General features: G+C 51.4%; 3 protein-coding genes across 7 annotated transcripts; 1 reads left to right on the forward strand and 2 right to left on the reverse strand.

Annotated features, from left to right (window-relative positions):
• Window positions 1–1,535: 1,535 nt before the first annotated feature.
• On the forward strand, window positions 1,536–5,682 carry ZSWIM1 (zinc finger SWIM-type containing 1). Of its 4 annotated transcripts, none has more exons than XM_009437209.5 (2): window positions 1,536–1,623; window positions 2,965–4,739. In XM_009437209.5, the coding sequence occupies exon 2, from the start codon at window positions 3,025–3,027 to the stop codon at window positions 4,480–4,482; it is 1,458 nt and encodes a 485-aa protein (XP_009435484.2). In that variant the 5' UTR covers window positions 1,536–1,623; window positions 2,965–3,024; the 3' UTR covers window positions 4,483–4,739. The 4 variants fall into 4 exon arrangements, with proteins under 4 accessions (XP_009435484.2, NP_001238767.2, XP_009435481.2 ...); NM_001251838.2 differs by lacking the exon at window positions 1,536–1,623 and adding an exon at window positions 1,643–1,695 and having other exon boundaries at window positions 2,965–4,483; XM_009437206.5 differs by lacking the exon at window positions 1,536–1,623 and adding an exon at window positions 1,649–1,852 and having other exon boundaries at window positions 2,965–5,682.
• Window positions 5,683–6,909: 1,227 nt separating this feature from the next.
• Window positions 6,910–8,144, reverse strand: SPATA25 (spermatogenesis associated 25). Its single transcript, XM_001159757.7, has 2 exons — window positions 7,960–8,144; window positions 6,910–7,569 (listed from the first exon to the last, which is right to left on the reverse strand). Exons 1-2 carry the CDS (start codon window positions 8,012–8,014, stop codon window positions 6,941–6,943), a joined length of 684 nt encoding a protein of 227 aa, XP_001159757.2. The 5' UTR covers window positions 8,015–8,144; the 3' UTR covers window positions 6,910–6,940.
• A 910-nt stretch (window positions 8,145–9,054) lies between these two features.
• NEURL2 (neuralized E3 ubiquitin protein ligase 2) lies at window positions 9,055–11,410 on the reverse strand. Of its 2 annotated transcripts, none has more exons than XM_525342.8 (2): window positions 10,669–11,410; window positions 9,055–9,294 (listed from the first exon to the last, which is right to left on the reverse strand). In XM_525342.8, the coding sequence occupies exons 1-2, from the start codon at window positions 11,408–11,410 to the stop codon at window positions 9,179–9,181; spliced, it is 858 nt and encodes a 285-aa protein (XP_525342.1). In that variant the 3' UTR covers window positions 9,055–9,178. The 2 variants fall into 2 exon arrangements, with proteins under 2 accessions (XP_525342.1, XP_009435598.1); XM_009437323.4 differs by having other exon boundaries at window positions 9,055–9,308.
• Between the last annotated feature and the right edge of the window lie 60 nt (window positions 11,411–11,470).

Below are 11,470 nucleotides of genomic sequence, written 5' to 3' on the forward strand. Positions count from 1 at the left end.
GGAGCCAAATAGAACCTGATGCCTCACATTCAAGGATTTGGCAATCTGCGTCTTAATTTGCCTCCTTCCTACAACTAAGCCTTCAAGGTTGATTTCAGGTTTCCTTATATTCTAGTGGGAAGAGGCCAAATAGACTGGAGGGTGTGGGGGAAAAACCTGAATCTTAGACTTGACTGCCAGCAATTTGCTGGGGAACTGTGGGCAATTTCTTTGACCTCAGTTTCCTCTGTAAAAATTAGCATGTTGGCCTGTTCTAATCCCAGATTTCCCCTCTAGGTTTACATAAGCACCTTTTTGTGTTTTGTTTTTTGTTTTGAGATGGAGTTTCACTCTTGTTGCTTGTTGCCCAGGCTAGAGTGCAATGGCAGAATCTCGGCTCACTGCAACCTCTGCCTACTGGGTTCAAGCGATTCTGCCTCAGCCTCTTGAGTAGCTCGGATTATAAGCATGTGCCACCACGCCTGCCTAATTTTTTGTATTTAGAGATGGGGTTTCACCATGTTGGTCAGGCTGGTCTTGAACTCCCGATCTCAGGCAATCCACCTGCCTCAGCCTCTCAAAGTGCTGGGATTAAAGGGATGACCTACTGCACCCAGCCCAATAACATTTTCGATGCGTAAGTACCAACACTGATTTGATGTTGCTAGTTGGTAATCTTAATCCTCCAAGGCCTGGTAAACACCCAGTTTTCTAAGTCTGCCATCTTCAAGGGAACTGAGGACAAGAGACCAGTCAGTAGGCCCTTGCACTACTGTAGTAGGACCCTAAGTAAGTCATGGCATCATTCTGTAGAATACTGGAGGGGGTTGGGCTAGAGAATGCCAAGTTTTGGCTTGTTTAAGGGGATCTGGATTTCCTCAGCTCTAAAAGTTGGGCTCCTGATCCCCGAAGGAGGAGTAGAATTTGAGACCTGGAACTCAGTTTCCCCATAAGGTAGAATATGCGTTACGACTATATATGCACTGTTTCCTAAACTCCAGGGGCTTTAGAGTTACACACACACACACACACACAACAAAACAAAACCCGTGGTGGCTCACGCCTGTAATCCCAGCACTTTGGGAGGCTGAGGTGGGCGAATCACGAGGCCAGGAGTTCGAGACCAGCCTGGCCAACAGGGTGAAACCCCGTCTCTACTAAAAATACAAAAAATTAACTGGGCGTGGTGGTGGGTGCCTGTAATCCCAGCTACTCAGGAGGCTGAGGCAAGAGAATCATTGCTTGAACCTGGGAGGCGGAGGTTGCTGTGAGTCGAGATCTTGCCACTGCACTCCATCCCAGGCGACAGTGCGAGACTCCATCTCAAAAAAAAAAAAGAAAAAGAAAAAATATATATATTATATATAACTGCTATTTATTTTCCTTTTCATTTTCTGCTTTTGAGGGGGTTTCCATAGTAACGTGTCCTTCCAGTCGCCTAGCCTGAAGGGAGGCCCCGGAGCTCCAGCTTCAAGGCTCAGCTCTCCCAGATGCAAGTATCTTTACCTCCAGCCAGCTCCTTGTAACCCTGGCAACACGGCCCTCCCGCGAATCGTCACGCTACGATTGGTCCGTGGCGCTAAAGCCTGAAAGCGAATTCCTCAGACATTGGTCCGAGTCACTGCGATGCTGACGCTGTGGTTGGTGAGTTTGGATGTCAGTCAGAGTCGGAGGCAGGGTCAAATAGGGAGAAATGGCGACGGAGCCTGGCTGTGGGTGAGTGCTTCCTGAAGGGGTGGAAGTGTGAGACAGCGGATCACCGCAGTTAGCCGTCACACAGCTCCCAAAGGGATGGGAGGAAGGTTTTCTTCTCATCTGGCTCCAGCTGGACTCTGGGAACGTCAGACATCCACATCTCCCACCCAGGTTAGAGGTGAGAGGTCAAAGGCCGTATTCCCTCTGTTGGTTTTTGGACCCCAGGTACTGTGGACAGCAGTCAGGATCCCGAACCAGACTCAACTTTCAGCTACTTACAGAGTAATGGTGGGCAAGTCACTTAGCTTCTTTGAGCCTTAATTTATCATCTGTAAAATGAGGACAGTAACTCGGTCTGGGGCCAAATAGAGGAAACAATGGAATAGAGTATTGCTGCTAAAAGAGGGATATAGTAGAGGCAGGAGAAGCTATGCACATTTGTTAGCCATATTTTATGGTGGAAGGGATTGAGGCTCAGAGAGGGTCATTGACTTGCCCAAGATAACACAGCTAGTTTGGAGCAATTGCAGTTCTCTTATACATACCAGGACCAAAGGAAAGAATGGATGCCAATCAGTCATTTATAAATATAAAATCGTATTTTTATTTTATTTTATTTTTTGAGACAGAGTTTCACTCTGTCACCCAGAGCTGGAGTGCAGTGGCGCAATCTCGGCTCACTGCAACCTCAGCCTCCTGGGTTCAAGCAGGTCTCCTGCCTCAGCCTCCCGAGTAGCTGAGACTACAGGCATGGGGCACCACACCCGGCTAATTCTTTTTGTATTTTTAGTAGAGACGGGTTTTTACCATGTTGGCCAGGCTGGTCTCGAACTCCCAACCTCAAGTTATCTGCCCACCTTGGCCTCCCAAAGTGCTGGGATTACAGGTGTGAGCCACTGCACCTGGCTAGAATGCTATTTTTTTAAAAGGCCGTATGCAGCTCTGGCCATACCTATTTAAATCCCCTGGAACCATATCTTTCCATAGCTAACTTCTTATCATTTAGATTTCAGCTCCAATGTCATCCTTCTCCCCTGAGAGGCCTTCCATTACCACTTTAACTAAAGTATCCCTCCCTTCCCCAGCTTACTCTCTGACATGTTACTCAGGTTTATGGTCTTTGTAAGCTTCATTATTGGATATGTATTTGCTTATTTGTTTACATGTTTATTGTGTATCTTCCCCTAGAACAGTGCTGACATATAGTAAGTGTTCAACAAATATTGTGTGGATGAATAATTGAAGAGCCAGGTCCCTGCTGTCTCCTTAAACCTCTGTTACTCTCCATAGGCCCATCTTTGGAAAAAAGATCTGGGAATGATTGTCTAGCCTCCAGCCTCAGCTTACTTGATGCTTGAGAGACTCAAAGCCCCGTGGTCAGCTGCCCTGCAAAGAAAGTATTTTGACCTTGGCATTTGGACAGCTCCCATCTCTCCCATGGCCCTGACAATGCTGAATGGGCTCCTGATTAAGGACTCAAGCCCACCTATGCTGCTGCACCAGGTTAACAAGACTGCCCAGTTAGATACCTTCAACTACCAGAGCTGCTTTATGCAAAGTGTCTTTGACCATTTCCCTGAGATCTTATTTATCCACCGGACCTATAACCTAAGGGGTAAGGTCTTATATACCTTCCTGGTGGATGGACCTCGGGTGCAGCTGGAGGGTCATCTTGCCCGAGCAGTCTACTTTGCCATCCCTGCCAAGGAGGACACTGAAGGCCTGGCCCAGATGTTCCAGGTATTCAAGAAGTTTAATCCAGCATGGGAGAGAGTCTGTACCATCCTGGTGGATCCTCATTTCCTTCCACTGCCTATCCTAGCCATGGAGTTCCCCACAGCTGAGGTCCTTCTCTCAGCCTTCCACATTTGTAAGTTCCTCCAGGCCAAGTTCTATCAGCTGTCCCTTGAACGGCCCGTGGAAAGGCTGCTCCTGACCTCCCTGCAGAGCACAATGTGCTCAGCCACAGCAGGCAACCTGAGAAAGTTGTATACACTCCTGAGCAACTGCATCCCTCCAGCCAAGCTGCCCGAGCTTCACTCACACTGGCTGCTCAATGACCGCATCTGGCTGGCTCACCGCTGGAGAAGCCGAGCTGAGAGCAGCCGCTACTTCCAGAGCCTCGAGGTCACCACCCACATCCTCAGCCAGTTCTTTGGTACCACCCCATCTGAGAAACAAGGTATGGCTTCTCTGTTCCGTTACATGCAGCAGAACTCTGCAGACAAGGCAAACTTCAACCAGGGCCTGTGTGCCCAGAACAATCACGCTCCCTCAGACACCATCCCCGAAAGCCCCAAAGTGGAGCAGCTGGTAGAATCCCACATCCAGCACTCCCTCAATGCCATCTGCACAGGGCCAGCAGCCCAACTGTGCCTGGGCGAGCTTGCTGTGGTCCAGAAATCCACACACCTCATTGGCTCTGGCTCAGAAAAGATGAACATACAGATCCTGGAAGATACCCATAAGGTGCAGCCCCAGCCCCCTGCCAGCTGCAGCTGCTACTTTAACCAGGCCTTCCACCTGCCCTGCCGCCACATCCTAGCCATGCTCAGTGCCCGCCGCCAGGTGCTCCAGCCCGACATGCTGCCGGCTCAGTGGACGGCAGGCTGTGCTACCAGTCTAGACAGCATCCTGGGCAGCAAGTGGAGTGAGACCCTGGATAAGCACCTGGCAGTGACTCACCTCACCGAGGAGGTGGGTCAGCTGTTGCAGCACTGCACCAAGGAGGAGTTTGAGCGGAGGTATAGCACCCTGCGGGAACTGGCCGACAGCTGGATTGGGCCTTATGAGCAGGTCCAACTCTGATTATTCTCGATGCCCAGAGATGCTCATGCACCTGTGCACACTCACATCCACCCATACACACACACACACACACACACACACTCCCTTACACTGTTGTACTTCCGTGGGCCCTCCTTCCAGAACAAGGACAAGGTTGAAGGGTCTTCTCATCTACCATGGCCTGCTGCCTAGCATGTGTCTAGCTCAATGAGACAGGAGTCAGCAAATCTTAATCTGTTTAGTTTACTCAGGTGGCCACATACAGTCTCTGTTGTATATTCTTGGTTTTGTTTTAATTTTTTTTTTCTTTTTTTTTTTTTTTTTTGAGAAGGAGTCTGTCTCCGTCGCCCAAGCTGGAGTGCAGTGGCGCAATCTCTGCTCACTGCAAGCTCCACCTCCTGGGTTCACACCATTCTCCTGCCTCAGCCTCCCGAGTATCTGGGACTACAGGCGCCCGCCACAACGCCCGGCTAATTTTTTGTATTTTTAGTAGAGACGGGGTTTCACCGTGTTAGCCAGGATGGTCTCGATCTCCTGACTTCGTGATCTGCCCGCCTCGGCCTCCCAAAGTGCTGGGATTACAGGCGTGAGCCACCGCACCCGGCCTGTTTTAACATTTTCATAAGGTAAAAACCTTTCTTAGCTCAAAGGTCTTTAAAAAAACAGGCAATCCAGCTGGGCATGGTGGCTCACGCCTGTAATCCCAGCATTTTGGGAGGCTGAGGTGGACAGATGACTTGAGGTCAGGAGTTCAAGACCAGCCTGGCCAACATAGTGAAACCCCGTCTCTACTAAAAATACACAAATTAGCCAGGTGTGGTGGCGGGGGCCCTGTAATCCCGGCTACTCGGGAGGCTGAGGCAGGAGAATCGCTTGAACCTGGGAGGCAGAGGTTGCAGTAGGCCAAGATCCTGCTGCCACTGCACTCCAGCCTGGGAGGGTGAGACTCCATCTAAAAAAAATAAAATAAATGGCAACCCCTGGTCTAAGATAAGAGATAAAACATCAGGCGGTGAGGTTGAGGTTTGGGGCTTGGTAGCAGTTGCCCCAGTCATGAGATGACTCACTTAACCCGTCTCCTTTAAGTGAGCTGGGCTGGGAGGCTTCCTACAGGGGAAGAGGCCCCTCTGGGGAGCTCTGGGGAGCTGACTCAGCCAGGCTCCCTGAACTTTTTTCCTTGTCCCATCCTGGGGTCAATAAAACTGAATGTTGCATATTCTAGCACTTGTCTAGTTTTTTTTTTTTTGTTCCATAGAAGGCAGTTTAGGGTATATCATGGAGAGAATAGACTTTAGAGTGTTATACAACATGTGAATCCTGGTTGGTTCCTTCCCTGCTTGATTTTTGTGCCTGGTTCTGCCTTTTACTAGCTATGAGACTTATTAGGATAAGTTACCCCTCTAAACCTCAACCTGATTATCTGTAAAAATGGGGATCTCCACAGGGTATGTTTACAGAGCAGGCATACCTAGTGGGTGCTCAATTAAGTATTAATTTTCCTTCCTTGCCTATGGTCCTATGACCTGCCTTCAACATGCTGGGAAATTTAAGGCAAGAGGAGAATTCAAATGCCTAGGACTTAATATAAGAAATTCTGGCCAGGCGTGGTGGCTCACACCTGTAATCCCAGCACTTTGGGAGGCCGAGGCAGGCGGATCACCTGAGGTCGGGAGTTTGAGACCAGCCTGACCAACACGGTGAAACCGTGTCTCTACTAAAAATACAAAAATTAGCCGGGCGTAGTGGCAGGCACCTGTAATCCCAGCTATTCGGGAAGCTGAGGCAGGAGAATCACTTGAACCTGGGAGACGGAGGTTGCAGTGAGCCAAGATCATGCCATTGCACTCCAGCCTAGGTGACAGAGCAAGACTCTGTCTAAAAGATAAAAATTAAAAAAAAAAAAAAAATTCTGGGTAGGCCAGGTACGGCGGCTCACGCCTCTAATCCCAACACCTTGGGAGGCCAAAACAGGCAGATTGGAGCAGCCTGGGCAACATGGCAAAACCCCTTCTGTACAAAAAATACAAAAATTAGCTGGATGTAGCACGTGCCTATAGTCCCAGCTACTCAGGAAGGCTGAGGTAGGAAGATCACTTGAGCCCAGGAGGTTGAGGCTGCAGTGAGCTGTGATTGTGCCACTGCACTCCAGCATTGGTGACACAGTGAGACCCTATCTCAAAAAAAAAAAAAAATTCTGATCAAGTCTTCAAAACAACATAAAAGCAGCCTTAACTCTCCAAGCAGGGGCCCCTACCTCAGATAATTTCCATTGTATCTACCTGACAAAACCTATCTCCTGTCTTAGTGGTATCTGGAGAAATTTTAGGGTCTGGAAGTCCCTGATGAAGGACTGGAATTTGTCAGAATGGCTCAACCACCAGCTCTGTCCCCATCCCTGCCATAGGCCCTCCTCCCAACCCTGTCTGCCCAAGAACCATACGGAGAAACCACCCTACATATCTGGTGCTATTTCATCCATCTACAAGCAGGAGCCAGGAGGCTGGCCCCTCTTAGATCTCACTAGGGGCATCTTCCCAGAGGCTGTGTGGGCATGCGCCTGCTCCCACTGCGCCCCCTCCACAGCACCCTCTGGCTCTGGATGGGCCATCATGAAAGCTTGAGCGGCCCAGATCAGGTCCTCTTCCCGAACTCCTGGGACAGGCACGGTGGGGATGCCAGCGATCATCATAGCGAGGGTGAGGATGCAGATATCAGGCTGGGAGCTGGCCTCCTTCCCCACTGCTTCAGAGGGTACCGGTAGAACCCGTGGTGACAGCCCACACAGCATCAGGGGCCTAGGCCTGCTGGGGCCACCCAGGTCAGGGGCTCTGCTTCTGGAGTAGCCACTGTCCCAGCCCAAGCTCTCCAGCTGCCTCACATGCGGGAATTTGTGGCAGTTTCGGCTGTATTCCTTCTGTAGTGTCTCCCAGCTAGTCCCCCCAGGGCAGCCCCTGGCTTGTGGCATTGCCAGGGCTGGGCCCCCGGCCTGGGCAGCAGGTGCCATCTGCTCAGCTTTCTGGCTCAGTGGGCCTGTTCCACCAGAGGCCACCACCACTGGCTCTACAGGACTACAGAGGCCAAGGGACAAGCCTGGAGAAGCAGCCCCACCTGCAGAGACAGGAATGAAATGGAACGTTATTCTCAGTTCTTTGAGGAGGGGGCCCTGAGGGGCAGGGCATGGGAGCAGAGCTTGGGGGCGTAACTAAGACCAGCCCCAGCGGACTGTCTAGAGGTTGGGAACTAGGTGTTACTCATATCCACACTCCCAGTCCCCAACACGGAGTAGGTGATGGAGAAGCGTTTGTTGAATTAATGAATAGTGAGCAAGCGGGTAGTTATTGATTGGCAAGGATGTTTGGAATGGCTTTTCTTCTAAAAGAATTGATTCTAGGGCCAGCCCCCAAATGCCCAGCAGAACCGCCACCTCCCCAGAGCCAGAAAGCAACTTCTCAGGGGAAGCTGCCGCACTCCCTCCAATTGCAGGTGCCCCCCGCTCACCTTGGCCGGAAGGCAGAGGACCTGGATGAGTTTGTGGAGTCCTGAAGTAGGACATGGCTTCCCCAAAGCCCCGGTTTGTGAGGGAATAGTGATCTGCCGCCTGTCCTCCCTTCTTCACCCTTCTAGAATGTCACCTCATAGACCCTCCCCTTTACACTTGGAATCCACTTTACAGCGTTGACCTATTCATTCTAGAACCTGGACATGACAATAGGATGAGGTTAAAAGAGCACCAGACCAGGAGCTGGGTGTTCTAGGTTCTTGCCCTAACCTTGAACGAGTCACCCAGATAGTTTTGTTCTTTGATATCCTTATCTGTAAAGTGTGTCTGATGACTGCCCACTACCTCATTAGGAGTTTTGAGGATGAAATGAGATCATTTGTATGGAAGCAGATGACCAGAGATGGAAACACAGGAGCCAAGTGCTTCGTGCCTTGTAGAGTAAGACTTCGGGTCAGACCCAGTATTGGTATTTTTCTTTTTCTTTTTTTGAGACAGAGTCTCACTTTGTCGCCATGACTGGAAGGCTGGAGTGCAGGAGCAAGACCTCAGCTCACTGCAACCTCTGCCTCCTGGGTTCATGCAATTCTACCTCAGCCTCCCGAGTAGCTGGGACTACAGGAACCTGCCACCACACCTGGCTAACTTTTGTATTTTTAGTAGAGACAGGGTTTCACCATGTTGGCCAGGCTGGTCTCAAACTCCTGATCTCAAGTGATCTGCCCACCTCGGCCTCCCAAAGTGCTGGGATTACAGGCCAGGTATTGGTATTTTTCAAAATTCCTCAAGTGATTATAATATATGACAAAGTTGGAACCTTTTTTCTAGGGACATACTTCTCAACCCTGGCTGTACATGAGAATCTCTTGAGAAGCTTTTACAAAACACAATGTCTAGGCCTAATTTCCCAACAAATCAAATACGAATCCCTAGGGATGGGATGTGGGACACCAGCACTCTTTACATATCCTAAGATGACTCTAACAAGCAGCCAGCCTAGGGACCCCTGCTCTTTTGCTCCGACCTGCTGACCTGCAGTGATTCTAAACGAAGTGACTCTCATAGGCTGTAGGGGCAAGGAGACCTTCCAGTGATCAAGATGTCAGCATCGGCTGTTTATTTCTGGTCTTGGCTGGCAGCAATGTGGCCAACTTCGGACCAGCCAGCCACAGGTCTGGGGCCCCAGGATGCAGCTGTGCTCTGGTGCGCTGTGGGTCTTCACTCATACTTGCAGAAATCCTTAAGTTCTTTGGGCAGGTGGAGCCCATCAATGGCCAGCCGGTGCACCATGCTCCTTTGTATCACTAGGCGGCACAGAGTCTGCAGGGATGGCACTGTGGGAAGAAGACTGTGAAAGGCAAACTGAACTGGAGGGTGGGTCTGAGGCCAAGATCCAGAAGGTCTAGGTCATGGTCCCCACTTTGTCATTAAATGTGGGCAAGTCCTTACTGCTCTCTGGGCCCAGCCTGCTTCATGGGGCTGAGAGAAGCACCTCTTCCTGAGAGCTACCACAAAGCTGCAACCCTGTTTATATCATAACACTTAGCACAATCCCTTCCCCATTCACTTAGCAGCTTCTGGGGGCAGGGGTAGTGTCTGATTTGCCTGTGCAACTGAAGCCTCCAGCACAGGCCTGGCACAAAGAGGGTTCTGGTGCATTGAGTTCATGAAATGTGATGAGAGGTATAACTGCAATGCTTACCAGGGCTATAATGAATCATACTCAGCATTAAGAAGCTCTCAGTCTGGGGTTTGTTATGCCTGGAAGCCAATAGCCAATATGCCCAAGTCTATGAGCATGTTTCTTTCTTTTCTTTCTTTTTTTTTTTATTTAAAGAGAGAGGGTCTTGCTCTGTCACCCAGGCTGAAGTGCAGTGCTCAGTGAACTGCAGCCTTCAATTCTTGGGCTCAAGCGATCCTCCTGCCTTAGCCTCCCAAATAGCTGGGACTACAGGCATGCACCACCATGCCCAGATAATTATTTAATTTTTTGTACAGATGGGGTCTCACTTTGTTGCCCAGGCTTGAGCTAGCTTGCTTGCTTGCTTGCTTTCTCTCTCTTCCCCTCTCTCTCTTTCTTTCTTTTTTTTTTTTCAGAGTCTTGCTCTGTTGCCTAGGCTGGAGTGCACTGGTGAGATCTCGGCTCATTGCAACCTCCACCTCTCGGGTTCAAGTGACTCTCCTGCCTCAGCCTTCTGAATAGCTGGGATTATTGGCACATGCCACCACACCCAGCTACTTTTTGTATTTTTAGTAGAGACAGGCTTTCACCATGTTGGCCAGGCTGGTCTCGAACTCCTGGCCTCAAGTGATCTGCCTGCCTCCCCCTCCCAAAGTGCTGGGATTACAGGTGTGAGCCACCGTGCCCGGCCAAGCATGTTTCTAAGAAAAGGGCAAACAATTCTCAAACAGGCCCCTAATATCTAAAATTGGTTTAGAATCCCTGCCCTAGGTGAATACAGGAAACACTATCAAAACTAAAAGGGAACTTGTAGGGCATCTTAATCAATCAACCAAGATAGGTACCAAGGCCCAAAACCATGTAGAGGCTTGTGCAAGATCACAAGCAGAGGTGCAATTTGAAGCTAGATTCTCCCACTCTTAAACTAGTGCCGGACGGACGAAGGCCTAGCACATGGGCTAAGGAGCCCTAGTAGATTCCTGTCCCCACACTGAGCCAGGAGGGGTCGCTGCCCAGGGATACCTACAGCCATACTCGAGCTGGACAAGGCGCACGCTCTTTGTGGAAGCAAACACGTCCACCACCGCGTAGAGGGGCTGCGCAGCTGGCAGTCCCCGGGCGCTCGGGCCCATGTCCTCGCCGTTGATGATGATGTGCATGTCGGCCGTGCCATCGGGGCGCGGGCAAAAGAGGACGCCCAGGCGGCTACGGCGCGCGGTCGGAGGCAGCACGTTCAGCTCATAGAGCTGGTCCAAGAGATGGCTGTAGAGCCCTGGCCGGCTGCGGCCCACCAGGCGGTCCCGGGGAATGCGAAACTGCTCAATGCGCAGATATGGTTCCACGAGGAGGGTTGGAGGTCGGCTGGGGGCCGCTGCCTCCGCCTCCGGGCGGCCCTCCCGGGGCACGCGGTTGTGGTGGCGCGTGATGGCGAAGACCCAGGTGTGGCCCAGGTTGACCAGATCGGGCAGAGAAAACTCGGGAACGGGGGCCAGACTGGCGGGGTCCAGCGCGGTCAGACCGAGACGCAGATGTCCGCACCAGCCCAGCTCTTTCTCCTCGATCTCGACCAGGAAGACCTGGCCCGGGGCCAGCGGTTCGCGGCTGAAGCACACGCCGTGGGCGAAGCTCTCCACGCGTGTGGCCCGCGTCCCAGAGGGGTCCACGCGGATGTTGGCACCGTGCACCCGATGGAAGCGGGTGGGAGGGGGCTCCGGGCGCGCGAGTCCCCAGAGTGCACCCGAATCCACGGGCTCGGAGGCAGCAGCCATCTCTCGGCCATAGGGCAGGCCAGCTGGCGCCGGGGGCTATTTTGGGCGGCGGGCAATGAT

This window comes from Pan troglodytes, chromosome 21, assembly GCF_028858775.2.
Source record: "Pan troglodytes isolate AG18354 chromosome 21, NHGRI_mPanTro3-v2.0_pri, whole genome shotgun sequence".
Lineage (NCBI taxonomy): Eukaryota > Metazoa > Chordata > Mammalia > Primates > Hominidae > Pan > Pan troglodytes.